Source organism: Nipponia nippon, unplaced genomic scaffold (assembly GCF_047370975.1).
Source record: "Nipponia nippon isolate SJK-2023a ecotype South Korea unplaced genomic scaffold, ASM4737097v1 scaffold_4, whole genome shotgun sequence".
NCBI classification, from domain to species: domain Eukaryota; kingdom Metazoa; phylum Chordata; class Aves; order Pelecaniformes; family Threskiornithidae; genus Nipponia; species Nipponia nippon.
Genome location: NW_028262358.1, coordinates 96,843,855 through 96,871,238, shown reverse-complemented (window position 1 = coordinate 96,871,238; position 27,384 = coordinate 96,843,855). Strand labels below are relative to the sequence as shown.

At 37.2% G+C, this 27,384-nt stretch overlaps 1 protein-coding gene across 1 annotated transcript in view; it reads right to left on the bottom strand.

Moving 5' to 3' along the window:
• The window catches only part of EYS (EGF-like photoreceptor maintenance factor), a 923,675-nt gene that overhangs the window by 468,275 nt on the left and 428,016 nt on the right, over positions 1 to 27,384 (bottom strand). The window contains exon 29 of the mRNA XM_087776394.1: positions 11,605 to 11,804. Within this exon, the coding sequence (XP_087632520.1) occupies positions 11,605 to 11,804 (200 nt within the window). The remainder of the gene's footprint in view (positions 1 to 11,604; positions 11,805 to 27,384) is intronic.

The window sequence follows — 27,384 nt, the reverse complement described above, 5'->3', positions numbered from 1 at the left end:
GCAAAACTAGTGAAAATAAAAATAGTTGCTAACTAAATTCATAGAAAACTGCATTTCCACCACTGTCTAATGTTCCCCACTATCTAATTTTTATTTCATCATTCAACCAGCTTGTACCAGAAAAATCCTAAACAGCGCCTAATGTACCATGTCTGGTAGACTCCTCATTGTAGAGAGTTTCAGGAAACAAGCCTGTGGATTGCTGGGATTGCACAATAACCTATAAATTTAATTTTTTAGTTAAAACTGATTTGGTTTTCCAAATCTGGCAAGACCTGGAGTGAAAAACAGATGCTTCTCATTTTGTTCCCAGTGCATGCCACCTCTCTAGAGAATATACTTCAAATGATACAACTAAGGCATTGCACAAGTTTCATATCATCCTGGTTTTTTAAAAGTTTACCATACTAAGATGACTTCAGTGCCCGCATTGCTAATGTAGTACCTAGAGTCCCATTTTAATTTCTGAATCTAGCCAGCTGCAGGTATTGAAAACTGTTGAGAGATTCACAAAACATAACACAAAACAAATTAAAGTAGTTACCAGTATAAAAGTAAAAGTGGGATAGAAAACTGGCTTAAACTTTACAATGTTGTGCTATAAAAAAAGTCTTTAACCTTTTCCAAGCCTTGCATCAAACACCACTAAATAGCTGGAAGGAATAAAAATAGGAGACACCTGTTTGCTGATGAAAAAAAAAAAAAATCAAACATCATCAAAGAATAGATTTTACTCTTCTAGTAAATGTCAGAGCATATTTACCAAACAGGAAGACGAAATTTTCAGAAGTGGAATGGGTTGTAAACAGCCAAACTTTAGGATGGTCTCAGAGACTCTTCCTGATGACTGCAGTCTCTTTCATCTCTTTGCATGTTTGCACGTTTTATTTTTTTAGTTTTTATTACCCTTTTCAAATCAGTTGAACAGTGAGTATATAAACAAAGTATAAAGCCCTAGCAGTGATGAATTATGTCTTCTGTTCCCTACTTTCATCAATCTTGCAATCAACTAACTTTTGCCAGTCCTCTACATTTACTTGGAAACCAAAGGTGGGCAAGTCACTTCCTAGAAGAGTCTCCGTTTCTCTCTATTTATTATTTGAGAGCAAACAGAAGTTATATTTCTTACTGTGAGATCATCACAAGAAGATTGTTGATGAGAAATGAGAAAAATCACAGGAATACTTAGTAGGAACCAAAGTATCTAGTGTCTGAAGCAGATATTCCCTAGTCCTCACTGAGAACAAGCCAGCGCACCTACTGTCTTGCAGGAAACAGTGTCTCAGGGGACACCTATCCAGAATGACAAATACTTGTTTTCGGAAAACTGAGTTCTGGAAGAAATCAAAAAAGGGAGAAACATACAGCAATATGCATGACTTACACAACACTATTGCAGATCATATTTATGACAGATGAGCAATTTTTAATGGTGGACATGTGAAGGAAAGTTTGGAAGGGCTTAGAAATTTTATGGCATACAGAAATATCCGTATTTAATGTAAAAATGTTTAAAAATAACCTTTGGGAAGGAACTTAAACTTATGCTTCAGGGCAATCACTGCCTCTGACCAATTACACTGAGAACTATATGTGGTGGTAGATGAAGAGGTGGGGAAAAAAACCTGTTTTTCTACCAAGTTCTTCAGGCATTCCTCTGAAGTCTGGTTACAGTACAAGATGAGACAGAGAACAAGATGAAGCTGAGGTTTGACATTAAATGGCCATTCCTATGTTCCATCTTCTCTCCCCCAACTCTCTAACACAACAATGAGTACAAAGAACTATGCATCGACATTAGACAGAAAGTTATTGAAAATTATATCAACAATGAGAATAAAAGTTTTACAGCGATGCTCAAAAGCTGAGGAAGATTATTTTATAATAGTTGTTTGACTCGTTTCTAGCATTAGTGCTTCCAAAGATAAGGTTGATTCTACATGAAGTAATTCAAGTGTACACAGTTGGAGAAAAAAAAGCTGTTTATGGGACCATGGCAGCCATTACCTGGTGCTATACTATAGTAGATTCTAAAGAGAAAAAGTTACATCACTGGGATTGATTCCTAGGGAAAGGCACTAATTCTCCAGTGCAGATGAATGGAAACTTGGTGAACACTGATCTTTAGCTGTGTCCTACACAGCTGAAATTGAGAGTTTCAGCATGAAACCTTCAGGAAGTAATGAAGCATCTCAGGTAAAACCAAGTACAGAAAGAATATTTAATTCCAGTTGCATTAATATACACAATTCATGACACTTTAGAGAAATTCTAATGGAATTATGTTGCATGTCATATTCGGGCACAGAACACAATACCATATACCTATTTTTAAATATGAGTAAATATAAATAGTAGTTGAAATTACAGAAGGTTTTTACAGTAAAAAGTATCTCCCCGCTACTATTACTCTGTCAGATGGACTTATTTATGCTTATTTATAAATATAGAGTCAAATTCTAAGGTAGTAACTAACCACATTCACGCATACTGGCACACACATGCACTTGTCAAAAAATTGTATGCCTTCCCTGGAGACTAATTCTGAAATGTCCATTTAAAATGCTGAACTTAGATGGAAAAACAATTTTTATTATTATTCTGGGCTTCAAAAATGAGCAATTTACCTGAATAATGCCCTCCTTGCCCTTGCCCTTCTCTGAAAAGTAACAATCTGTACATCTGAATGACAATGTGAAACAGCTGGTACTAAAAAAAAAAAAGTTACAGTGAAGTCTCTTTTTTTTCAGACCTACTTTGTTTTCTCACTTTTTACATGCAAGGTATAACAAAACCAAATAGCCATAAGTTACACTGTAAATTTTTCAATAAATGCCCTTTAAAAACCAAACAAATAAACAAACAAACAATCAATCAAAAAAACCCTGTGGAAATTCTGTTGTTTCATACAATGACTTGGAAGATACTGTCCTTTAAATTCTTCATGTGACCAAAGTTTATGGACAAGCAAATGCAGTTTAGAAAAAGCGTTTCTTATAAACAATTTGAAACACTAATACTTCTAAATTTCTTATAAAATAAGAAATAGTATTTTCCCTTGCTTTTTTTTACTTCTTGTGGTTTTTTTGTATTGTAAAAATTGAGCACGTTCATTTAATTATTCAAAAATACCCTCAAGGATTCTAGTAAACTGTGTCTTCCTGTCAGAGCTAGCAGTTTTCATAGGAAACACAGCCCTTTTTTTAACCTGTGGACTGTCACTCAAAATACAAGGTAGTAACATTTCTCATGTTTGCAAAATGCCAGTAGATTGGAACTATGCAAACAGTAAATAAAGGATTCTAAACAATAACATATTAAACATTTTCCACTATCACATTATATGACTTGTTAATTTAATACAACCAAACAGAGAAATCATCTTTTTAAAATGATGTTGTAACTTTTATGATAGGTCTATTACTGGTTTTGTCAACAATCTGTTAGCATTACGTGTGCCATTTGTGTACATGCACTCAGAATATATATTGTAGAAAGAAAAAGAAAAAAGAAGAATGCCACAAATATCACAAAATTTTGAAGACAGCAACAGCAAAAATATCAAAGGTGACGTGTGTTTGAATCACTTGTGTAGTATGCTTTAGTATTCCATATAGAATTCTGAATAAGTAAGCAGCACATTACATCTTAAAGCACTGTGAGATTTTAAATCTTGTTCCAGGTGTTGGATTTTATTTGGGCATGCATGTTTTGGGTAATGTTGAATTAAATATTCTCTGTGTGTGGCTAGAAAAAATGAAAATGTTCTGTTATAGGCACATTCCCAACTGTTCAGTCACTGCTTCTTGTATAATGGGGATGTGAATGCGATTCCCAGTAGCTATTCTTGTTTGGCTTCTGTTTCATGAAGTCAGAAACCAACTTAGCTAGAAAAACAAAAACAAAACCCAAAACCAATACATACATAGGGTAGAGGCATCCTGTGTCTTTTCAGGCAATGAATAAGGTTTGCTTAAAAGGTTTGCTTAAAAAAACAGGATATAACAATTGGCAATAGCCATTCAGATACAAGCTTTAAAATGGTTTTATTCTGGGCAGCTGGGTGATTTGTACTAGATTTGTGTTTTGCTTTTGGGTGTGTTTTTTTCCTTTTAGTTTTTAGCACCTCATTTCCAGACACTGTTGTCTGCATTCTTGTAGACAATGCTAATTCTCTAGCAGATTGTACTTTACTGTTGAATTTTAGAACTTTAAAATGGTAAGGAGAGTGGCTAATTTTAGCTAGTTCCAGTACTACCATTGTAAATATCACTAGTAAAATGCAACAAGACTGAACGTGCATCTATTAAAAAAACAGTAGCCATGTTTGGGATATGTTTCTTAATGCCTCGCCTTTCTTCATGCTCCACTTTTACAGCCTCTTACCATTTTCCATTTTTCCTGTTTCTATTTTGCTATTTAATTGGCAAAATGCCTCTGTAGATCTTTAAAATGGTTTGATATTTGAATATCAATATAAATATCCACTTGAGTGACAGAATGATAATTTTTCTCTACTTTAGCCCAGAAGCACTAGGGGCGACAGCAACAGCAGGTATTCCATCAGGCATATTGCACACATTAAACATCTTTAGACACATTATTTGTTTGTTTTAAATACTCATCCCAAATCCTGTGATCTTGACCTTCTGGTAAATTTGCTAGTATAGGAGAAACCTCTCCAAAATGGATGTGTTGCCTCTTTACAGCTATGATCTATTCCTTTACCTTTCATGCAATATCATACAAAACAAGCAACATATCAATTTGATCCAATCTGAATAATCAAGGGAGCAATAAGGCACATATTAATCAAAGCTTATTAGAAAGTATGCAAGCTACAAGCACCGAAGCTTCTTCTCAATAAGATTTCTAAAAAATATTTCTAAAATAATTCAGAACTATAATTCACTTGGAGAACTACTTTTTAAGAATTACTTATTAATGTTTTTATGATTACAGTTCTTAGTTGAAAGTGTAGAGATATGTTAAGAGTACCAGTTAGCATATGTAGCTTATTAAATTAATCCTTTACTTTATATTAGCATGTAGCAAATAAAGACTACAATGTACTTGTTCTTTTTTTCCTTATAAGCTTGTTACATGTGTAAGTAAGGAATTTTACTATATATCCAGAAAGTAAGAAAAATACAGGACATGACATGCATTTTTATTATACTATTTCTTTTGATAGTATTACAGTTAGTATTTTTCACACAGAGACACCAGCATTTGTCGTTATAAAATGGAATAAATGGTTAGAAATTGTCATTAACATAATTACCTATCCTTATTGCTCTGACAGTAAGAATGGGATTTTGATTAAATAAAGAAGTGCAATGTAATGAAAAATTACGCATATATACATTTATATGTATATTAATAGATAAAGTAATTATATATGGAGTGGTATACGAATATGTTAGTACGCCAACTTTATCTAACCATTCTCCATGGAAACTACAGCTCAGTGATCAGCCAGTTTAAGAATAAAACTGAAACACCTGTGTTCCCTCTCCTCCCAGCATCAATGAAACACTAGTTGTTTATTATGGGAGGAATAGAGAAGGAGAAAGAAAACATTACGCCACTGTATAAATCACAGATTGACCCATAGCTTGGATACTGTGTGTACTTCTTGTCCCCTCGTGTCAGTAAAGACAAAATAGAAATTAAAAAGCCTTGAAAAACAGCAACAAGGATGACCAGATGTTTGGGAAGGCTTCTGAAGGAGGAAGGACTGGGAAAGCCAGAAATCTTTAGCCTGGAAGGGAAGGAACATGGGGAAATATGGCAGTGGCCCACAAAATCAAGGGAAGGACGGCTCGGAATGAGCTTTTCATTCTCCCTTTCCACACCAGAATTAGGGGACATGAAATAAAGCTCACAGAAGCACTTAAAATTACTTAAAATTAAGAAGTACTTAAAATTAAAAAAAGGGAGGCATTCTTTCATGCAACAGGCTGGACCCGTGTGTCTGCTTGCTGAATGGTACTGTCACAGAACAGCTAATGTTGGCAGGGACCTCTGGAGATTGCCTAGTCAAAGCTCCCTCCTTAGAGAAGTTTATATAGGTTCAAGGGAAGACTGTTTAAGTACTTAGAGGCTCACTAACTTCTACTGAACAAACGACAACACGCTCAAGAAAACCCATTTGAGGGAGCATAGGAGAGTACTGGAGGGCAAGTAATATGCATGCACTTTTCGTATTCTTTCCTGGCGATCTGCTTGTGGCCACCGCTGGAAATAGCATACAGGGTTAGATGGTTCTTGGCTTGAACCAGTACACCCATTCTTGTATTTTCGTGTAACCTAATACACACACACAATGCAAACCCTAAAATATTCATGCTTCACTAAATGTAGAGAACTAACTGCTGTTGATTAAGAAATCAGCAAGTCATGCAGAACCCATCTTGTTATCTACATTTAAAAGGAGGGGCATCTGTTTTCACACAGGAGACAGAGAAAGAAACAGAATACTGTATATGCATTCACAGCACATACGAAAGTGAGAACTTACTGTTCTACAACTTGCTTGTTTTAAGAGATTCCAATGTTCCAGTCAATTGGAGCCACTCCTTCCATATCACAAAATGACTTATGCTTATCTCAGTGCTCTGAGAAACTTAGATACATAGCTCTGTGTAATGTGTACTCTGCAACTTCGGTCAGACCTTGCAAGCTGTCTATCCACAGCTGAATGAAATTAAGCTTTTCAGTTAACAATCATACAGATTAACTCATTTTGCATACCATGACAGAATTAAATAGCAGCTTTTTTCGATACAGTTGCCTAGGTTGCCCTATAAGACTCTGGACCCTTAGGCTCCCCCCCCAACTATCTGCTTCATACTAGCAATACATTGTTTACCTTATACATGCTCTAAGACAAACCATTCTACTTTATGATTTCTTATCTTACATGCAGTCTGCATGCCAGAGCTACAGAGTAATACGTTTTTCAGACTCCAGTTTTCTGCTCATACAGCATGTCCACTCTTGAACTATTTTAATCCCTTTCCTGGAACCCTGCAGAGGCCCTAGCTATTTATGAGGCCTGGTGTTCCAGTGGAACACCTTGCTCACACAGATAAAGCAAATTAAAATAGAAGGGAACTGGAAACAAGATATTTTAAAATCTAAACTTGGCTTCCTTATCAGTAGAATACAAGAATACGAATATACTGATCTTAGTTTATTTTTACCAGCTTTTCCTAATCCGCACAAGAATAAGATTGTAGGACAGCTTTGGTTGTTAATTACATGTTCTACATGTGCTCCAACTGTGGCAAGAAAAACATTAAATAAAGAAAATATATAAAAGAATGTAATGCAAATTTTTTCAAGAGCAATTTGATTTTACTGAGGGAAAGAAAAGGGAAGAAATAGTTACAAGAAGAAAACAAAAGGCTTTTCTAAGTGCCAACTGGCACATGAAGAAATCTAAAGAAAGAAAAAAATTTAAGCTGCTTACAGGTTTTGTGGATGTCTTTTCATTAATACTTGAATTCAATTTAATATGATGCATTCCATCATAATACTAGTCCCTAGTAATAAGGATACTAGTCATAAGGATAATCCTTATGAAAGTCAGAACTCAGGCTAAATTACACAGATTTCAGATTTTTTCCAGCATAATTTCTCCTGATGTAAATGAAGATGTCCAGAAGTGGTAAATTTTAAAGATTTCGACAAGATGTTCCAAGGATACTAGCTGATATATACAACATCATACTACTATGACTGCTTTGACAACATTATTTGCCCCTTTAACTTAGTATTCAAGTAATTATAAGGTTATATTCTTTTACAATGCTAGTGAATGCTTGGTTAAATATGAATCAAAGGTCCTTCAACCTCTTCTCATGTACACGTGAGATTATAAACAGCAGTATCCAGCCCTTCATTACTTATCATTACATTCATTACAATCAGTTCATAGTGACAAATAAGAATGAGTGGTAGATTTCATAATTAACATTTTAAAATAATTGCACTTTATTTGAATCATAGAATCATAGAATCATTTAGGTTGGAAAAGGCCTTTAAGATCATCGAGTCCAACCCTAGCACTGCCAAGTCCACCACTAAACCATGTCCCTAAGCACCACATCTACACCTCCAGGGATGGGGACTCAACCACTTCCCTGGGCAGCCTGTTCCAATGCTTGACAACCCCTCCAGTGAAGAAATTTTTCCTAATATCCAGTCCAAACCTCCCCAGGTGCAGCTTGAGGCCATTTCCTCTTGTCCGATCACTTGTTACTTGGGAAAAGAGACCAACCCCCACCTCGCTACAGCCTCCTTTCAGGTAGCTGTAGAGAGCAATAAGGTCTCCCCTCAGCCTCCTCTTCTCCAGGCTAAACAAGCCCAGTTCTCCTCTAAGACCAACAAAGTTATCTTATACCACTAAATACATTTAATTTCTGAAAAAAAATTACTTGGAGTGGATGATGAAAGACAGAGTAACATCAGAAATGACCTCTGTTGTCCCTAACAAAAATATAGCAAAACTGAAATGTGCTATAATGTGTTGAAAAAGTACAATGAAGCTATAATATTCAACAACTTAATCTAAGGCAAGGAATAATCCATGATTTAATTCTGTCATAAGGTTGTTGTGACATTGTTTTCATCTGATCAGACTGAAAGCACTGCACAGATTAATCCTTCTCAAGATAGTATGATTTCTGAACCTAGTCAGCAGGAAGTACCTGAAATGCACATTTGAAAAAGCCTCAATGCAAGCATAAGTGGGGAGGGAGGAATTTTTTTAATTACTATTATTTTTACTTTTTCAAATCCCAAGTGAAACATACCGAATGGTCTGGGACCACAAGATGCAAAAGTGAGGAAGAACCAACTGTGGAATAAATATAATGAAAAAAATCTGAGTGTTCTATGTAGAACAGTTTTTCTTCCTTAAAATCCTTGGAAAATACTATGAAAAGGCTTCAGAATTCCTATTACATACTCATTATATGAACCATATGTAGGTCGGGTTGAATTGTCTTCTGAAAGCCCCCCTGAGCCCAATGATAGCTTTATTATTAATTTGCTAATTTATATACTGTTTGTTGTTGTGACAGCCAGTTCTTTTAATTAAGAAGACTAAAATACAAAACAAGGTAGGTGGGCGTCCTTTCAGATGGTAATCTGTTTCCTGAAGCCCTGACTCAGTGGCAGTCTGCCCAGGATAGAACTGAATTACAACTCCCAGCACCCCCCTCATTTCCAAAGAGTTGTTTTAATTTTAAACCAAGGGTTTGAAGACAGAAAGATATTTCAGATAACACACAATTCAAGGGCTATCCCAAAGGGTATTTTTCATATTCATTTCAGGAAGAAGCCTGTAGCGTTGTTCATGTAATTGATTCCCACATAATTCAAGAAAAGTTCCATTCACTACACTACTGGGTAAAATATCACATGCACCATAGCTGGAGCTGGCAGTGCTGCCCACGGTTAAGGCAGCCTGACACTTACCCATTACTGGACACTTTTCATTACTTGCTATTTCCAGTTTTACCAGCCACAATAATACAAACATCCCAAGCCAGATCCCCAAAATAGGGAGACTCTAAATGATACAGGATTTTGTCTTTCCTCCTGCCCATTCCACAGTGAGTGTGTAACAGGCATTAAGACTCCTTATTCATTTGGATGTTTGTGGCGTTTTGCTGGAGTAGGAGCTATTTCTCCCTTCCTTATTTTTCAGTTACTCTGCTTTTACATCCTCCATATCAGTCCTATTCTCCAGTCTGTACATGAGTTTTGTTCACACTGCTTAAAACAAGTGGAAGGCATGGTGGAAAAGGAGGAGTGTTCACATCATAATGTTCACAGTACAGGAGCAAACCCAACTTAATGATGTTTTTATGTCTCTTATTTCCACCTTGTACACATTACTTGGAATGGTAGCAGCTGCTGAAGGGTAAGAAAGAGAGTTATGTTTGTCTTCTGAAGCATATCAACATAGAAGAGGCAATCAATCAGCTGAAAAAACTCCTTTTCCCGGACCCCCTCAGAAGAAACTTATATCAAGTATGGCACTTCTTTTTGCAGGATCACAACCATATATCACATCAACTTACCTTACTGTAGTCTTACATCACTCATGAAAACCTTTGTGATCTTGGCAACACTAAAAATCCTGATTTTAATTGTTTGCCGTTTTCCTGATTTTAATTCATTGAGCAGCTCCTCCTGATGGCCAATGCTGGGCCCAGAAGCAAGTGCAAGGTAGCTACCCACACAATGTCTGGCATAAGTTCCCAAGCAGAAGAGAGGAGAAATAGAAGTAATTTCATTTAATTCAGAAGATTCATTTGTGAAAGAAGAAAGGATGCTGCAGCACCCAAAGCTTGAAAAAAGGAGGCTTGAGTGAACACCAGCCAGGAAAGAAGAAATAGGAAAATGCGCAGGATTGAATTTTCAGACTGGTGATCAAACAATAGGGGCTAAACAAATTACCAGACATCTGACCCACAGAAATAGTCTTTGTGCAGGTAGCAGCCCACTGCAGAAGTAAGCTAATGTGAATTATTTTACTGTGTATTGAGAGGCTTAAGCTAAACCATAACGTATTTGAGTTATCATGGGACCAATACCTTCATCAATGACATAGTGGGATTGAGAGCACCCTCACCAAATTTGCAGATGACACCAAGCTGAGCGCTGCAGTTGATACACTACAGAGAAAGGATGTCATCCAGAGGGATCTTGACAGGCTTGAGGAATGGACCTACGCAAACCTCATGCAGTTCAACGACACTTTTTACCAGGGCCTGTATCAGTTTCATTTCTTACAGTACATTACAAAGCTATCAAACTGTTACACACAGCTAAGAATGATCATTCTTGCCTTAACATTAGCAGGTGTTTTTTTTAAAATAAAAGTATTATCCTTAAGCTTCAATTTTGGTCATCAATCAAAATCCAGATATTGAACACATGATTTTATAGGGGAAGATATTTATGCTTCATTCTTAAGTATGTTTATAAAATATTTTCTTAGCATTTAGTATTTCTACAAATGTAGCAATTGACTAGGGACTGTGAGTTGATATATTTATTACATGTAGTAGAGAATAACGTATACAATCTATAGAATAGCTTAATTTTAAAGGAGTTTCTCTATATTACAAGTATATAAACTATAATATTACATTTATTTAGTCAGAAGCCTTAAACAGCCAGAGAATGATGATGATGGATCACAGGAAATTTCTTTGGATCTATGTGTGTGCACACATACTATACAAACTGTCATCTAAATTTGATTGCAAATTAATTTTCTTTTTGAGTACAAAACGCAGGAGTACATACATAACTGTAAACATAATGATTTTAAATTTTTTAGGGTCGGTTTATGTTAGAAGTTTCCACATATAATTCTGAAAAGCACTACAAGATAAGTTTCTGGATAAAGGGCCTGATGTTAAACAGTCAATGGTTTAAGGTAACAGTATTTTTGAGCACTAGCTTGAGCATCAAATCCAACTGAGTTCACATACTGCACATAATAACAACACTGCCCTGAAATCTTAGCAAATCAGTATGTATTAAGTAAAACAGTTATATGACAGTATTCATACTAACCTGCAATGAAAAGTTCTTCCAGGTCCATCAACACATACGCCTCCATTGTAACAAAGAACCGAGTTCAGTGTGGGCTCACTGCAAACATCAACATCAACTTCACAAAACCTGCCAGTGTACCCACTCAGGCAAGTACAAACAAATGCATTGACCGCATCGTGACAAGAACCTCCGTTAATGCAAGGAGCAGATTCACATTCCTGAGGAGAGAAATAATAATGCATTGACTACACAGCTTTAAAACACATTATTATTCATTCAAATCAACAGCAAGTGCAAAAGGCTGAATCTGCAGATTAGAAAAAGTGTTGGACTTTTTTTGTTGTCTGTCTCTAATTTGGGGCAATTTTTGTTTATATAGAGATCCTTTCATTACAACTCATACTCAGTCTTGAAACTATGCTTGTTCCAACTAATTAATCTTGAAGAAATGCAAATGTATTTTTATATAAGCAGTCTTACAGCCATAAATATGTGCCTCCCACTCATGATTCCTTTATTAAAATTTTAAAGCATGTTTTTGAGCCATAGTTTATATAATTATTCCTTCTAAGTTTTTATAGTAGGGCCTATTGCAGTGAAAAAAGCCACATTAGTAAGACAACTCTGGACAGAATAAAAAATTACCTACATAACCAACGTACACAAGCCTTTTATCAGTATTTCCTGATAAATGCTTTCCTATTATCCATTAATGCGTAATATTGCAAATAGAAATAGGTAGACATGTTTACGTGTTCACATAATAACAATTCCCTCTGATAAAGCTAATGTGAAAGTCATCAAATTCAAATCATGCAAAGTAGAAGAAAATTAATGTTTCCCCAGAATTACAGGAGAGTTTAGTCAGGGCAATTGCCAGTGCAAAAATGTGGTTTGCCCTTAAGCACAGAAACCTAGTTTTTGCCTATATCCCAGAGGAGTTTTATTTTGCTGCTGCCACTGCCCAAATAGTCTAGATAAATCCAGTATTTTAAATTTATTCTCACACTCCTATAACTTTAGAAGGTTTAATTCTTTAAGGATATCCAAGGGCATTCAGATTTCCTGCAGGTACTACAGTTGCTTTGACAGAATGTAAATTCAGATAACCGTGGGGAATTGTGAGAAAACAACTTACTTTCCTACAAGCTCTCCAGCTGGGTGTATATAGGATGATTTATTAGTGAGCATTACTAAACTAATTGAATTGTACATCCACAGGAAGATGGGGATAGTTCTACAGACTGCCAAAAGTCCTGTGTCTAGGTTCTAGAAGTAGCCTTTTGCTATATTAATTACATTTGTTGTTGGCAAATGTAAGTCTTCTTTGGTTTGTTTATAAAAAAATCTCAATTCACAGTTCCAACTTTCTGTTTTGTTTTTTTTTTTTCCATTCCAGTAACTTCTCTTGTCTAGTCTTCTTAATCTGTATTCACTTGTATCCCTCTCTACTACTTCTGGTTTTACAGCTTTGCTCATTAGCAGAATAAATTAAAAATCTATCAACTAATGGACCATATTTTTACCTAATTATAATTTAAAAGTTAAAATTCAAAAAAATATCAAAATCATCAAAGTAACTAAGGGTAAGTTCCAAGCTCAGACAAATGTTCACAGTTTTGGCTCAATATGCCATCACAGTCATAGCAAGTTGCAAACTTAATGTAAAACCTTTTTATTTTCTTCTATGGAATGTGTTTTTCTTGTAAAATTTTACAAAACTGTTCATTAGTTTTTACAGTAACATAAAAAAACAGACAATTTGTAGGAAAGAAATCACATCTACCACTTTCCAGTATATTTTGATGCACTGCAGTTAAAAGTTCATCGTTGAACTTTCAAAAAGCTGGAGTACACTCTGTTACCAGAGAAGTGCCAGTCTGCCCCATTCTTAACTCAGGCAAGAAAACTCCTTCGGTAAACGACACACAACTACGTTTAAAATGCCACAAATAACTTCACACCAAGGTAGGTGAGCTACCACACCACCACCAAATGCTGTAATTTGTAGTCTAAAAGAACAAGGACGTTAGATGGCAAACTGAAGTTGCAACACAGCTATGACCAAGTCCTGCCTATCTTAGATCCTATCAGGGACTGACTTTACAGCTTGACATCAGGGAATAGCTGGCTCTACAGAAAATTCCCAAGCACCCTGATTCCCTGAAGACAAGCTCACCTAACCACAAATGCTATTTCAGTTTTGTCTTCCTTTTTATAACGGGAGATGGGATCTTAACTATGACACCTAACCAGACAGTTCCCAAATCAGAGTAACAGTTGCAGGGACTCACAGTCCTAGAAATACTCCCTCTTCTCCAGTACAGTCGGGGAAAAAGACTTTCTTGGGCACCTCAGGTGCCCAGTTCCCAACCTATTAAGACCTCCTTTAACCTTTTCTCGCCTAGAAGTTATCAGATCCTGTCAAAGGAAAATTGCCTTGGAATAACTAAGAAACCTGAAAATTACCAAAATAATATTCACAAAGATGAGTCATTTTAGTTTTTCCAAAACATAAATTTGTTGATACACAAAAGTGTCACAATTGCTCACTTATTTCTACTTCATTTTGTACCTTCTTATTTTCAGGTTTTTTTTAACCTTTACTAAATGCATAATTTTTAAACTTCAAAGACAATGCCTTAATCTTACAGTAATTCTCCCAAAATTTTACAAATAACCTGTTTGAGTATAACAAACAAATATCACCACCACTCCTGCAGTCAGTGAGAGCAGCACAGGCTCGGTCCCTTAGAAATTTACAGTAATTGGTTGGCAGATACAGAGAATAAATATCAAGTTTAAATGGTAACAAAAAACTCAAGCTAATAGACTGAATGCTGGTCATCTGCAGATAAATACGGGTGACTGCAATTTTTGCCATGAGAATCCAATGTTTGCCAGTAGCAGAAAATAAACCTATTTTGCAATACCTCAGTGATCATGAGGCCAGTTTCTCTGTTTCATTTTCCTCTTTCCTCTCCTCTCCTCAGTCCCATTTCTGGGGAAAAGAGGTATACAGTGTTGTGAGCAAAAGGGAAGCTCTGTTACCATCACTATACACTCAAACACTGATAGTATTCGTAAAGTTGGCACCTTTACAGCAACTAAAAATCTGCAGGTTATGTTACAGAACAGAAATGTATGCTCTGATCTTGATCAGCAATCCAGGTCTGAAGCCCAAAAGTAATTTGACTTCCATTTCCTAGTGAAATCAAAGGGGAATAAACTTTTTCAGGAATTGCCAGTGGTTTTAGATTATGAATGTTTCAGGTGCAGTTCTGGCTTATTATGTTCTTAATTTCTTCCTCTGTTCCCTACTATTTCCTCACCCCAAATAATGCTGCATTGTCTTCTTAGTTGAGTCAGAATAAGATTAAAATACTTGTTAAAACCACAAAACAGAACAACAAAACAACAATAACAAAACCTGACCAAATAAACCTTTTTTCAATGTTTTTTGAAAGCCAGTTTTCTAATTTGTTTCTCAGCACATGACCCATAATCAGTTATGCAGGTATAACTCAGAAAGTATTGTGGAGGGGAGAACTATTTGAAGATGGGGACATGCGAAGTTCTTAAGCCAGCACTGACACTTAGAAGGAAAAGACAGAAATCATCGAAGTCTCACTGAAACTTTTAAAATCTAGCTAGATACAAAAAAATTAAGAACAGGATAGGTTGAAAAGGAATCTGTATTTAAGAAGTAAGAATGCATAGTTATATTTTCTGCACAAGCCCTCTTGATAAGGCTTTTTAGAAAGTTGTTTTCTAAATATATTTTAACTTGAACTACTAATGCTTGTGGAAGCAGGAGCAACTGTCTGCAGAAATTCATCCTTTCTTACTGTGACATCATCTGTGTTTTAAACAGCCTTGTGCAGTAATAGTGAGAAGGAGGTAACCATTAAGATTCCTTAAGCCTTAAGATTCCAAATGCCACAGTGGATGCCAGCGTATTCAACACAGTAGGCAGAAATCAGGATTTCCTTTTGACAGTTAGGGTATTTGCAAGGTGACTGAATGCACTGGCAGCATAAAAGGATCTCATAGGTGGCCCTTTATAATTTTAATATTGACATCTGACAAGAAACACATGAAAAAGTTTCAATGGAAGACGAGGAAATAAGTATGAATGCACTAGTATCAGGAGTAAGTAATGCAGCTAATGGTTCCTGAACAGAACTGCCCATACATCTACGTGCAGTGTCACTTACTCCAAGATGAAATCTATGTGCATAGACCAAGTACTTCATTGCAACATTTATTCCTATTATGACCTTCTATAACTTCTACCAACAATTTGCTAGCAATGAATGATTAAAAGAAAACAAAAAACCCCACACAAAGAACAATATACCAAAATGAAATTCCCCCAAAAATCACAAAAATACTTTCAGTTCCTTGTAGGAGTTCTCAGAAAAAAATATTCCATTTAGAAAGCAGAGAAAGTGCCGAGATCTCCAGGTACCGCTGAGCAGTCCTAACACTGAAAGGCTGAGGGGCAGTAACAGTGAGGATAGCTTTTGTCTCTGCCTTTTTTGTTTGATTCCTCAGGACTTTCTGGAAACAGAGAGTACTCTTTTTGTATTATTCTTTCAGAATTCTTTATTTCTTTCAAGAAACACTTTCATTTTTAGTCTCCTCTGAGAACACAGAAAATCACTCGGGGTGTGAACAGGAGGCACAAGGCTTTCCTGTTGCTGCAGCAGTGTACAGGCTGTGTGTGTGAACTTCTCCAAATTCACAATCAGCCTTGCCTCACAGGCCTACTGCACTCTTGCCCAAGCAGTAGCACACTATCCCAGGCCTTGCAGATTGCTTCCTTTAAGAAAAGAAATTGAGGTAATTCAGGTATCTCTCTGGTGCAGTCCTGTTAAGATAGCTTTATGTGGCAAGGTTTTGTTTAGAGGCGGGGGGGCTGCAGGGCAGCCTCTGTGAGGAGAGGCCAGGGCTGCCCCATGCCAGACACAGCTGGTTCCAGCCAGCTCCAACCAACCCGCCGCAGGGCACGGCTGAGCCCCACAGCCACCATGGTGCCGCCTCTGGGAAAGCTTATTTAAGGAGTAAAAAACATTGTGCAGCAAACTGTGAAAGAGAGGAGTGAGGACAAAGTGTGAAGCACAGCCCTGCAGACACAAAGGTCAGAGAAGAAGGAGGGGGAGGTGGTGCTCCAGGCAATCTCCATCAGAGATTCCCCTGAAGCCCCTGAAGAAGACCATGGTGAAGGGGGTTGGCCGCCTCCAGCCCATGGAGGACCACAGTGGAGCAGATACCCACACTGCCACGTGTGTGAACACCACACCGCAATAGGGAGATGTCCCCCAAATTAAGCTGCAGCCCATGGACAGCCAACACAGGACCAGGCTCCTGGCAGGAGCTGCAGCCTGTGGAGAGGAGCCCACACAGGAGCATGTTTTTCTGGCAGATTGGGAGAAAAGTGTTTTAGTTTTTCATTGATGGTAAATTAAATTAATCTTCTCCAAGTTAAGTCTGTTTTGCCTGTGACGGTAATTGGTGACCATGACCAATCTCCCTGTCCTTATCTTGACCACAAGCTTTTCTTCTTACTTCCTCCCGTGTCCTGATGAGGAGGGGGAGTGCAAGAGCGGCTGGGTGGGCATCTGGCAAAGTTAACTCACCACACCTCTTTTTATTAATAGGCTGTAAAACTTTTTTTTTCTGTCATATCTGATCAAGTAACTTGTCCAACCTGAGCTGCATTGCCTAGCTTTTCCTGTGGCTGTAACTGCCCTCTATCTTTTCCCTTTCTGTTTTCTAGTTTGTTCCCTTCACAGGCAGCTTCAGTCAAATCAGGGCTGCAGCCATCCATCTCTAAGGAAACCAGGCAGCCAGAAGAGCTGCTGCTCAGGCCTCATCTTGTCAGGTTCTTCCTGCTCTAAAGGGGTTTGTTCCTTCCACAATCACAAAAAAAAAGTGCCCCTTATTAACTTTAATCAGGGTGCTCTGCTCATTCTTCAGACATCATCACATCTGTAAATGATGCCCAGTGCTCACAACTTTACAGCATACCAATACTCTCCTTCCCAGCTCATCTTTTAAAATGGCTTCAATAAGCTCCCTTATAAATAAATGAAATGACTTAACAAAACAGAATTACACAATTGTAATTATTTGTATAGAGTTTTTATCAACTTTTCACTTTGCCAATCTGTCACACTTTATTCTCATCCAAGTATCTTTGACTTTTCTTATCTCTGATCTCCTTATAGTAAAGCAGGAGAGCTCCTTTGCAGTAGGCTCCCCCTCCGCCCCCAAGTCTTTTTCTGTGAAGCATACACTTTTCCCATTTTGATCTAACAAGGAATCCTTTGAGTTTATGTGTTGTTAACAGGCAATGACCTTGGAAAAAATCTGAAAGTTATAATGGACAAGCTATCAACATGAACTCCCATTGCAAACCTATGGAAAAAATTGCTAATGCTATCCTTAAGTCTTCAGAGAGGGGAACTGTGACTTACACTTAGACAGGTGATTATTCGTCTTTTTGTGGCTAGGGGAAACTAAAATCTGTTTTTTACAAAGGATGTAAAAAAAACTGAGAATATAAAATTATTTAGATAAAATGCTTTACAGCAAGCTAAGTCTAAGTAAAATAACACTTAACAGAATTTTTAGAACAGATATTTTTTTCAAAAACATTATTACATCATATATCTCAATTGCATGATACTGCTGGAAATATAAATAATATATATGGCTTAAAAATTATTAGACAAATTCATGGAGTACAGGTCTGTTTCTAGCTATTAAGATCAATAACCAGTGAGACTTCTTTGCTATAAGAAGTTCCAGAAGTCTTGATGGCTCTGTGAGTGTTCTTAGGTTTGGTTTATCACCAAGAAAACAGAGAGAGATAATGGCAGTGCAGTTATTTTCACAAGAAGTATTACACATTAACAAGTATTTTAACTCCCAGAGAAAATCAGTACAAAAACGACTACCTGGATTCCCAAACCCAGACATATCCAGCTAGAGATAAGGTCCAACTGTACTACTGAGAGTCAGACACTGTAAGACTGTCAAAAGTAGCTGATCTTCTACCTCCTTAGGTTTTTAAATAAAGACTGGATATATCTCTAAAACATATGCTTTAGGCAAACATAAGTTAAATACAAGTATCAGTTTCCATGGGGCTGTAAATGAAAGGAATATACAGACTTCTGACAGGAGGACAGAATGGTGACTTTCTGGCTTTATTTTTACTAAATTATTGTTACGGTACATAAAAGCCTTCATTGGTTTTCTTAGCGTAGCAAGACAATTTAAAAGTCAAGGCAGAAAAGTGAAAGAATATTAAGATTTCTAGGTTAAGAATCCTTAGTTCAAAAAATGCAAAACGAGATCCACTACATTTACTCGAACACAATAATTTATTATTTCTTGTTCTCTGAATGTCATGGTGTAGTAAATCGTGTTTGTACCAGGAAAGGGATGACTGTCCCTTAAGAGAGCCCACCTGGCATGGCACAGTCCACTAGTTCTGCTGGCAGGAAATTGTTCTGAAATCTGGACTCTAGCAACTGACCTAGAAAGGCACAGCACTTTGCTCAAGGCATATTGCTCCCTTATCCAAACCTGTGGGTCCATACCGACATCTGTCTTTGTAAGTGAGGTCAACCTGCCTAAGAAATTCCAACTTTCTACATATCACACTGTATCATTTCCATAGTCACAATCCATAGCTTGAAACAATTATGAAGGGACACATTTTAGCAAATTAACAAAAAGTAGAAATCCACTATTTTTCAAAACAATGTGTAAGTAAGTTCAACTCTGTTTCTTTAAACAAAATCTGGAAATGCATTTTAGAAGATACAACTTTTTTTCTCTTTTCTTACAGAAAGGACTATTTTTCATTAGACCTCCTTGGAAACTCTGATTAGAAATAAAAAAATATTTCCAACAACACTTCAAAATCTATTTCTATAAAAGAGATTCAAGGCAAAAAGAATTGTGATGCTAGATGTATTTTTATTTAAGTGAAGTTTTGCTTTATATCAAAAAGGTAATTATAAAGCAGACTAATTCTGAACATAAATAACTCATACAAATCCACTATGAGGGGAGAAAAAGTCTACCCAAAATGTACATAAGCTATTTACAAATCTACCTTTTGACATACTTGTAGATATGTGGTGCATTATACGCTCTGATTTCCTGTGAATACTTATGATTTAAAGCCCCAAGTACCATTTCTTGTTTGATTTCTTTGTAGACAACTATGAAGTGAGTAACTGTAAGGGAAGACTTGAAGCAGAAAAAGGTAGTGGCCTCAAACATCAGTTCAGGGAGCGGAAGCAAGCATCCTGGTATTTGGGAAAAAAATGGATTCCAGGTGGAAGTCACTGACATGTAAAAGGTAGAACCAAACAGAGCTTCGAAACTTGAATTTGACGGAGTTGAAAAGAAAGATATAAGAAAGGAATTCAAAGACAGATACTGCACCAGAAAAGAAAGATGCTTTCAGAAGTCATGTTTCCAGTCATTTAATCATAGGACTGAACGCAAAATTATTCTCAGGTCAAAAGTGGAGGTTTTTGTGATAAATAAGAGCCATGTGGTTAAGGGTTTAGAACAGAATAAAAAAAAAAGTAGGCAGAAAGGAAACCACTGCTGTAATAAATGCTTCAGAAACTAATTCATGTGTTAAAGCAAGGTTTTGTATGTACGAAATATGGTATATGTATGTTTTTTAATGCACCCTGAATCTAGATTTAAAAAAAAAAAATGTCTAAATTTATGGTATTACTTCACAGGAAATGTACAATTTAATGTTTTAATATGATTTCATAGTTATGCAAAACAGACACGGTTCAGTGCATTAGTGGGAAACTATATGTATGCATTTCAGTTCCTTTCCAAGATATTTTACCACCGTTTAATTTATTTATCATGAGTGCAACCATCTGATATAATTACGACTGCTATTAAGAGACCAAAAGGCCCAGGTTTCCTTTGCTAAAATAGCACTTAGTTTAAACTGTGTGGTTCACTAAGTTATGGACTTTTCCTTTCACACAGGAGTCTCAAGTGCACTCTTACTTTGGGATAAATCTCAATAGTATTGCTACCATGTAAAAGTCTGAGATTTACATTAAGAATTGAGATGAATGCTACAGATGCCTATTTCTATTTTATGTTTAACAAAATTATAAACAAAGTGTACTTTTTTAATCAGTAAAATTATTACTCTATTTTTTCTGTGAATTTTTTGTTAGTATTATCACATATTCATATTGTTTAATTATTAACTTCCCAAAGCTTTTTCATTTGGTGGACTAAACATACATACAACATTTTGTGGCATGAACTGGGAAAACTTACTTCCGTATTCCAGAATGTTGGTTTTACTCAACATCATTCAATTCAAAATGAGTTCAAAATGACCAAAATATTTTGCATTGAAATTCTCGATTATGGACACAAGGAGAAGAGAAAAATAATAAAAATAAACCTATTTTTTAGACAACAATACAGAGCAGGAACATGCTGGATTAGACCAGTGCTCAATTTAGCCCAGTATTCTGTCTATAATAGTGGCAGAGAGAAGACCACTTTAGGAAAATCATGTGAACTTTGCCACTTTCTACAGTCTATGTCCCATGCATCCTCCCAGCAAGCAGAACTGTCTAATCAGACATGATAAACAGTACTTCCCTGACTGGTTCATTTATCATTCATTTATAGACCTGTTGTCCATGACTTGCCTAATTGTCCTGAACATAGTAAGAGATCACCTGCCTCCCCAGACTTCTGTGGCAGCAAGTTCCAGAGGTTCTCTGCTTCCTGTGAAAGAAAGTAATTTTATTTCTTCCAAATGTTTCTCCGACTATTTTCATCATGTCCCCCCAATTCTTTTACTACAGAATTTGGTGAAGAAGTTTTCCATTTAAGTTTATCTACCTACCACTGTCATAGTTTTCTAAACCTTAATTATATTCCCCTCAGCTTTCTCCTCTTCAAATGGAATAGTTTCAGCCATTTGAATCTCTCCTTATACAGCAACTATTCATATCATTTTTGTTGCCCTCTACAGCTCCTCTAACTCTACTACATCCTCCTTGAGATGCAAGGTCCAGAACTGTGCACAGTACTCAATATGGGAGCCCACTTCGGTTTTATATAGCAGTGAAGTCACACCCTCTGTCTTGTTCCTCGTACCCTTGCTGATCATGCCCAGCGGTTTTTTTGCTATGCTTCATTGTGACTGCACATTGAAACGATTTCAGAGAACTGTCAATGATTGCTCCAAGTCTTCTTTCCTGAGTTGTAACTTACAGTTCTGAATTCAGCTGTGGGTCAGTATTAGGCTATTTTTCCCTAGATACATTATCTTACACTGAAGCTTATCTGCCACCTTTTCACTCTCTCCATTTTGTGAGGTCCTTCTGGCATTCCTCAAATGCAAAGAATTCACTGAGCTTCTCTTGCTATGACCTTACCCCGTCTGAGTGCCCAGTTTACACTTTAGCCATCAAGTAATCTCACCAGTTCCCTACCTGGCTTCTTGGTTTTGATAGATGTGAAGAGCTTTTTACAAGTTAAGAGTATACTTTACAAGGTACTTTTCAATTTGTGTTCTAGCTTTTTGATCTTCCTGCCAACATTTGAACTAATGTGTTTCATGGACTTTTCTGTTCTTCCTATGTGGTCAAGCTTTCCATTTGTTAAAATGCCAATTTTTCCTCATGACAGCCTTGTTTCCTCCTTAAGTCATTCAGGGGCTTTGGGCCACTCTGTGTTCTTGAATTGTGGCACACATTTTACCTGGGCTTTTAACATATTATTTGTTTAATAGCCCCTACTCTGCTTGTAAGTTTCTTGTGGTTTTGGCTTGCTCCTCTTAAGTTACTTGACAACACTCCTCATTTTTACATAGTTTCCTTTCCTGACATTCAGTGTCTATCATCTGCTGGATTTATTTGGCATGCTCTCTCATGCCACAGTCATAAACCTAGCTGTATTACAGTCACTAATAGACATCATCTCTGTCATTAACACCTCTTGAGCCAGATGCTGGTCTTTTCAGAGGCACACTGAACATTAGTCATGTTCAGATTTTAAGTTCTGTCATTCTTAAATTGTGCACTTCTATACTTGTCAGCATCTCCCAAGCATCTAGTCTAAAAATTCCCCTACAATCATTTTGATTTTCATTCAATAGCCCGGTTCCATGATGATAAAGGTGCAATCCATTCTTGTACAGGTTCCTTCAATTTCAAAAGGTTTTTCATTTTTAACTGCATTTGAATTGTTTTGATCTATACCAGCACATTACTCATGTACTGGGGCTGAATCTCTGCCTCTCAGGTCTCGTATGGAACTGGCAGTCTTTCAAAAAGAGCTAAATACATGTCCTAGACTTCAGTTTCCTGCCCAGCCTGAATTTATAACCTCAAGAACATCCCTCCTACACTTTCCGCCATTACTGGTTATCAACACAGGTCACAATTATCGGTTCCTTTCCAGTACACTGAAGTAACGTCTCTAGAGATACTGTGAGATCCACGATCTTTCCAGATGCAAAGCAGATGATTTTGTATCCAAGGTTTCTCTGATGTCATGAACCCAGTTACCTATGCACCCAATAATTGAGTAGTCCTGTTTTTTAAGATACTCTCTGTTGCTGGAGAATCCTTGATACAAGAGCATACTATGGTATCAGTTAATAAGCTTTTCTTATGTAAGAGATCAGAAATATGCCTATCAGTGGGATGTCCTCCTCCCCAAGACTTTTATACTCTCTAGAAGCAGAGAGCTTACCCCTTCAGAGGTGAAACTCCTCTGCAACATTCTTGTAGCTCTCATTCATTACTCCTCCAGTTTCTATTCTCTATTTTTCTCTTACTTCTCCTTTTAATAGAATCTCCAGTTCAGTCACTCTTACTTAAAATAAGCTTATTACCTCAGGGCCAGGAGGTCCTTGCAGTGTTACACACACAGAAATTCTCCCACAGGTGGGTAATCACACATGTTGTGCTTTGCAGAATAAAGTGGCTATCTCCCTCTCCTCCCACTCTTAGATTTACCTATCTGCATCTTGAGCATGAACTACATTACTTTTTGGAAGTTTACATTAGTTTAGCCTCTTTGAAGAAACTACTTATCTTACTCAACCCTCTTTAAACAAGTTAGCAATAGCTAAAAAATACTCAAGAGTGTGAAGAAGTCCCACACATGCACAAACAAGCACATCCAGCTCCTGTGAGGCTCTTTGTACGTTCACCAATGTTTGCCACACATGTATATGCTACACATATACAGAGAGAATTCTGGTGAGGGGATTCAACTCTCTGGCTTACCTATTATAGCCCATTAAGACCCAGTCATCATGGTCAGTGGAGTCTAGACTCGCTAATGAAATGCAGGTGTCCATTTCAAAATCAGCTGAACACCTCTACAGATCTCCCTGAATATTCACCACATTTCACTGACTATAATAAGTGCAGAGACAACTAGCTTTCAAAGACACCTCAAGTCAGGCAAGCTGAATCCTATTGTTCTTCCCAATCAAATCGCAGATAATTATATGGCTACCAAGTCTCATGTCTTTTGTACAATCTGGCAAGTCCTGGTGAATAATTGCTTATTTTTTTGGACTAGCAGAATATTGTTCTCTGACTCAACATGTGCATCAGCTGTGGTGCGTTTGCACAGAAAGTTAGTTGGTTTTCCTGATTTCCCACTTGTTTTTGTCTTTTATGAAAACAGAGAGAAAAGATCAGTAAAACCAGACAAAATAATTCTAAGATGCCGTATGATCACAGTTTCCTATCAGATACAAGCAGAAGCACAAACAAGCTGAATATCCTCCTGTGTAAAGACTCAAAACACTTTTTGCTTCCTTTTTGACAGCATAAGACAGCCTTAGCTGAACATGGAAAAAACACAATTGCCAATGACTTCTCATCAGTCACAGTCAAAAAAAAGCCAAAAAAAGTACGAAATAATGACTATTACTAATATTCTGCTGACCATATTAGCAATCTATGTTTACCTATATCAGAGAGAAAAGATCAATTTTCAGTTACATTCATCTTACAATTTCAAGAAGATGCAAATGTCAAAGGAAATCATGTGTATTGTAACTAATTCATATATTTTTTCTCTTACTCTTTCTTGAATGAAATCTATAAATGATAAAGCAATGAAAACTGTAGTAGACAGGGAAGTTCCAACATCCACACACCATATTAGATATGTGAAAGTTATATGGTATATCTAGAAATACATAAAATATATAACCTGAGAAGGTCTTGAAGTGTATTTTCTTGCAAACAATACTGCAATACATGTAGAGGATGAAAAAATCCAAGATGAAAAATCAAAAAAATCCAAGTATGTCTAGGGAGTTTTATATATATATACACACACACATAAATATACTTTATTTTTAAATTGGTTTTTGAATCAGCCCAGTTGTTGACCATGCCTGGCTGTGCAATGCCCACCCAGCCACTCTACTTCCTCAACAAGACAAGGGAAGAAAATAAGATGACAAAGCTCACGGGTTGATAAGGACAGAGAGATCACTTACCAATTACCATCACAGGCAAAACAGACTTGACTTGGGAAAATTAATTTAAGTTGTTGCCAATTAGAAATAGATTTTTGGATATTGAGAAACAAAGACAAAATCTAAAGCCACTTGCCTCCCACCCCTTCTTCCCAGGCACAACTTCACTCCTACATTCCTAACTCTTCTACCTCCTTTCACCCTGAGCAATGCAGGGTGGGTGGGGAATCGGGGTTGTGGTCATTTCATAACAGCTCTTCTCTGCTGTTCCTTCCTCCTCACACTTTTCCCTGGCTCCAGTGTGGGTCCTCTCCACAGGCCCTGCCCAGAGCCTCCTCCTGTGTGGGCACTCCACGGGCTGCAGTTCTTTCAGGGCATATCCATATGCTGTGGCATGGGGCCCTCCATGGGCTGCAGTGTGGACATCTGCTCTGGCATGGTCCTCTCCATGGACTGTAGGGAAATACCCGCTCCACCATGGTTCTCTCCAGAGGGTGCAGAGGAATCTCTGCTCTGGTGCCCGGAGCACCTCCTCCCGCTCCTTCTTCAATGACCTTGGTGTCTGACAGGTTACTTCACGCATGTTTTTTCCTCTCTGCTGGGTAAGGTTTTTTACCCTTTCTTAAATAAGTTTCCACAGAGGTGCAACCATCTTGGTTGCGGGGCTCAGCTGCGTCCTGCAGTGAGTCCACTGGAGCTGACTAGAACCAGCTTTGTCCAGCATGGGCAGCCCCTACCCTCTTCTCACAGAGGCCACCCCTGCAGCCCCCCCTCTAAACAAAAGCTCAGCACCTACACCCAGTGCAGCTGCATAAACCTTAATACGAAGAAATGTATCTTCAAGTGAAGAAAATATTCAAGTATATTTACTTGGATTAATTCCTGATTATTTTTTTAAAGAAAGGAACTGGCTGATGTTAATCTAAAGGAAAACAATCACAGAGCATGAGCCTACCATGATTATCCAGATATGCACACCCCTACACAGTCAGAAAGCCTTACTGATCTCTGTAAGACTTGCATAGGCATGATGTATGTCTGAGCAAGACGAATGCAGTGTTAGCGCCTTTAAAAATATGACACCTGCAGCATAGTCTAATCTGGGAATCACACCGCACGCAAATAGAATGAATATCAAAAAATGAAGCCATCATTCTGACACTTATGTGTCAAATGTACATGTATATTGTTTCTTTCTATGAATTTCTAATCTATGCATTTTCAAACACCTCAGTATGAAATGTAGTTATCTTTTGAATATGATTTTATGCAGTTGTCTACAGGTCATTTACTCTCTCATTCTCGTAAAATGGAGGAAAGTGTAAATCATGGTTGTTGCTAGAGAAAATATTACCCAAGGGTATTCTGTATTAGCATTGGCAACAGCTGATAATCATACAGATTTGCAGTATCATATCCTGATGCGCACTCTGTTGAGCTGAATTACTTATTTTCTGGCTTTTTCTTTCTGTAAAGGAAGCTGGAAGATAATATTCCAGCTAGATTTACTCCTTTGTGAGACTGTCATGCATTTTCAACAGAAAAGTTATAGACCACACTTCCTTTATGTAATATGAGGTATTTTTAGTTATCTAGTACTTTTAGCTATATATAAAAAACCATGAAAGGTCCCTACATGCATACGGAAGTTGAAAAAAAGTTTGGATAACATTTTGGAATGTGTTTTTGACAATTCAGAAGCACAATATTAGAAGCCAGATAGCCCAAAGGGAGGCGGATCTCATGCCAGGCTTTCTCATGAGACCAAATACATTTAAAAGGATCATATCCCAAGATCTGATTAAACTCTGTTTGGCACAAAACCTCAAAAAGCCTCAACCAATTCAATACTTTCCCCAAAGTGTGGCCAACGATGTAAGGGCTGTTCATTGTTATGCCAGATGTAGTCAACTTCTACAAGATGGTTTGCTGACCATGGGAATCGTCATGGCACAGACTCACATATACGGATGCTGCCTTATCCACAGCCATTCCCCATGATAATGCAAAAATTTTCTTGAACTTAAGAGGAGGAAGTGGGCAGTGTATTTTGTACACCACCGTTTTATATCATAGAATTCTGCAGTTACCTGTATTTTGAAATTTTAAACACGAGTCATGCCTACTTTCAGTGTAGAACATTGCATCTTGAGGTTTACTATTCAAATAAACAGTTAAGCTACAGCAAATGGGGCTCGCAATGTGAATTAGGTAGTTACGTCATCCATGCTGAACGGAGGCATAAATGATTTTCAGGT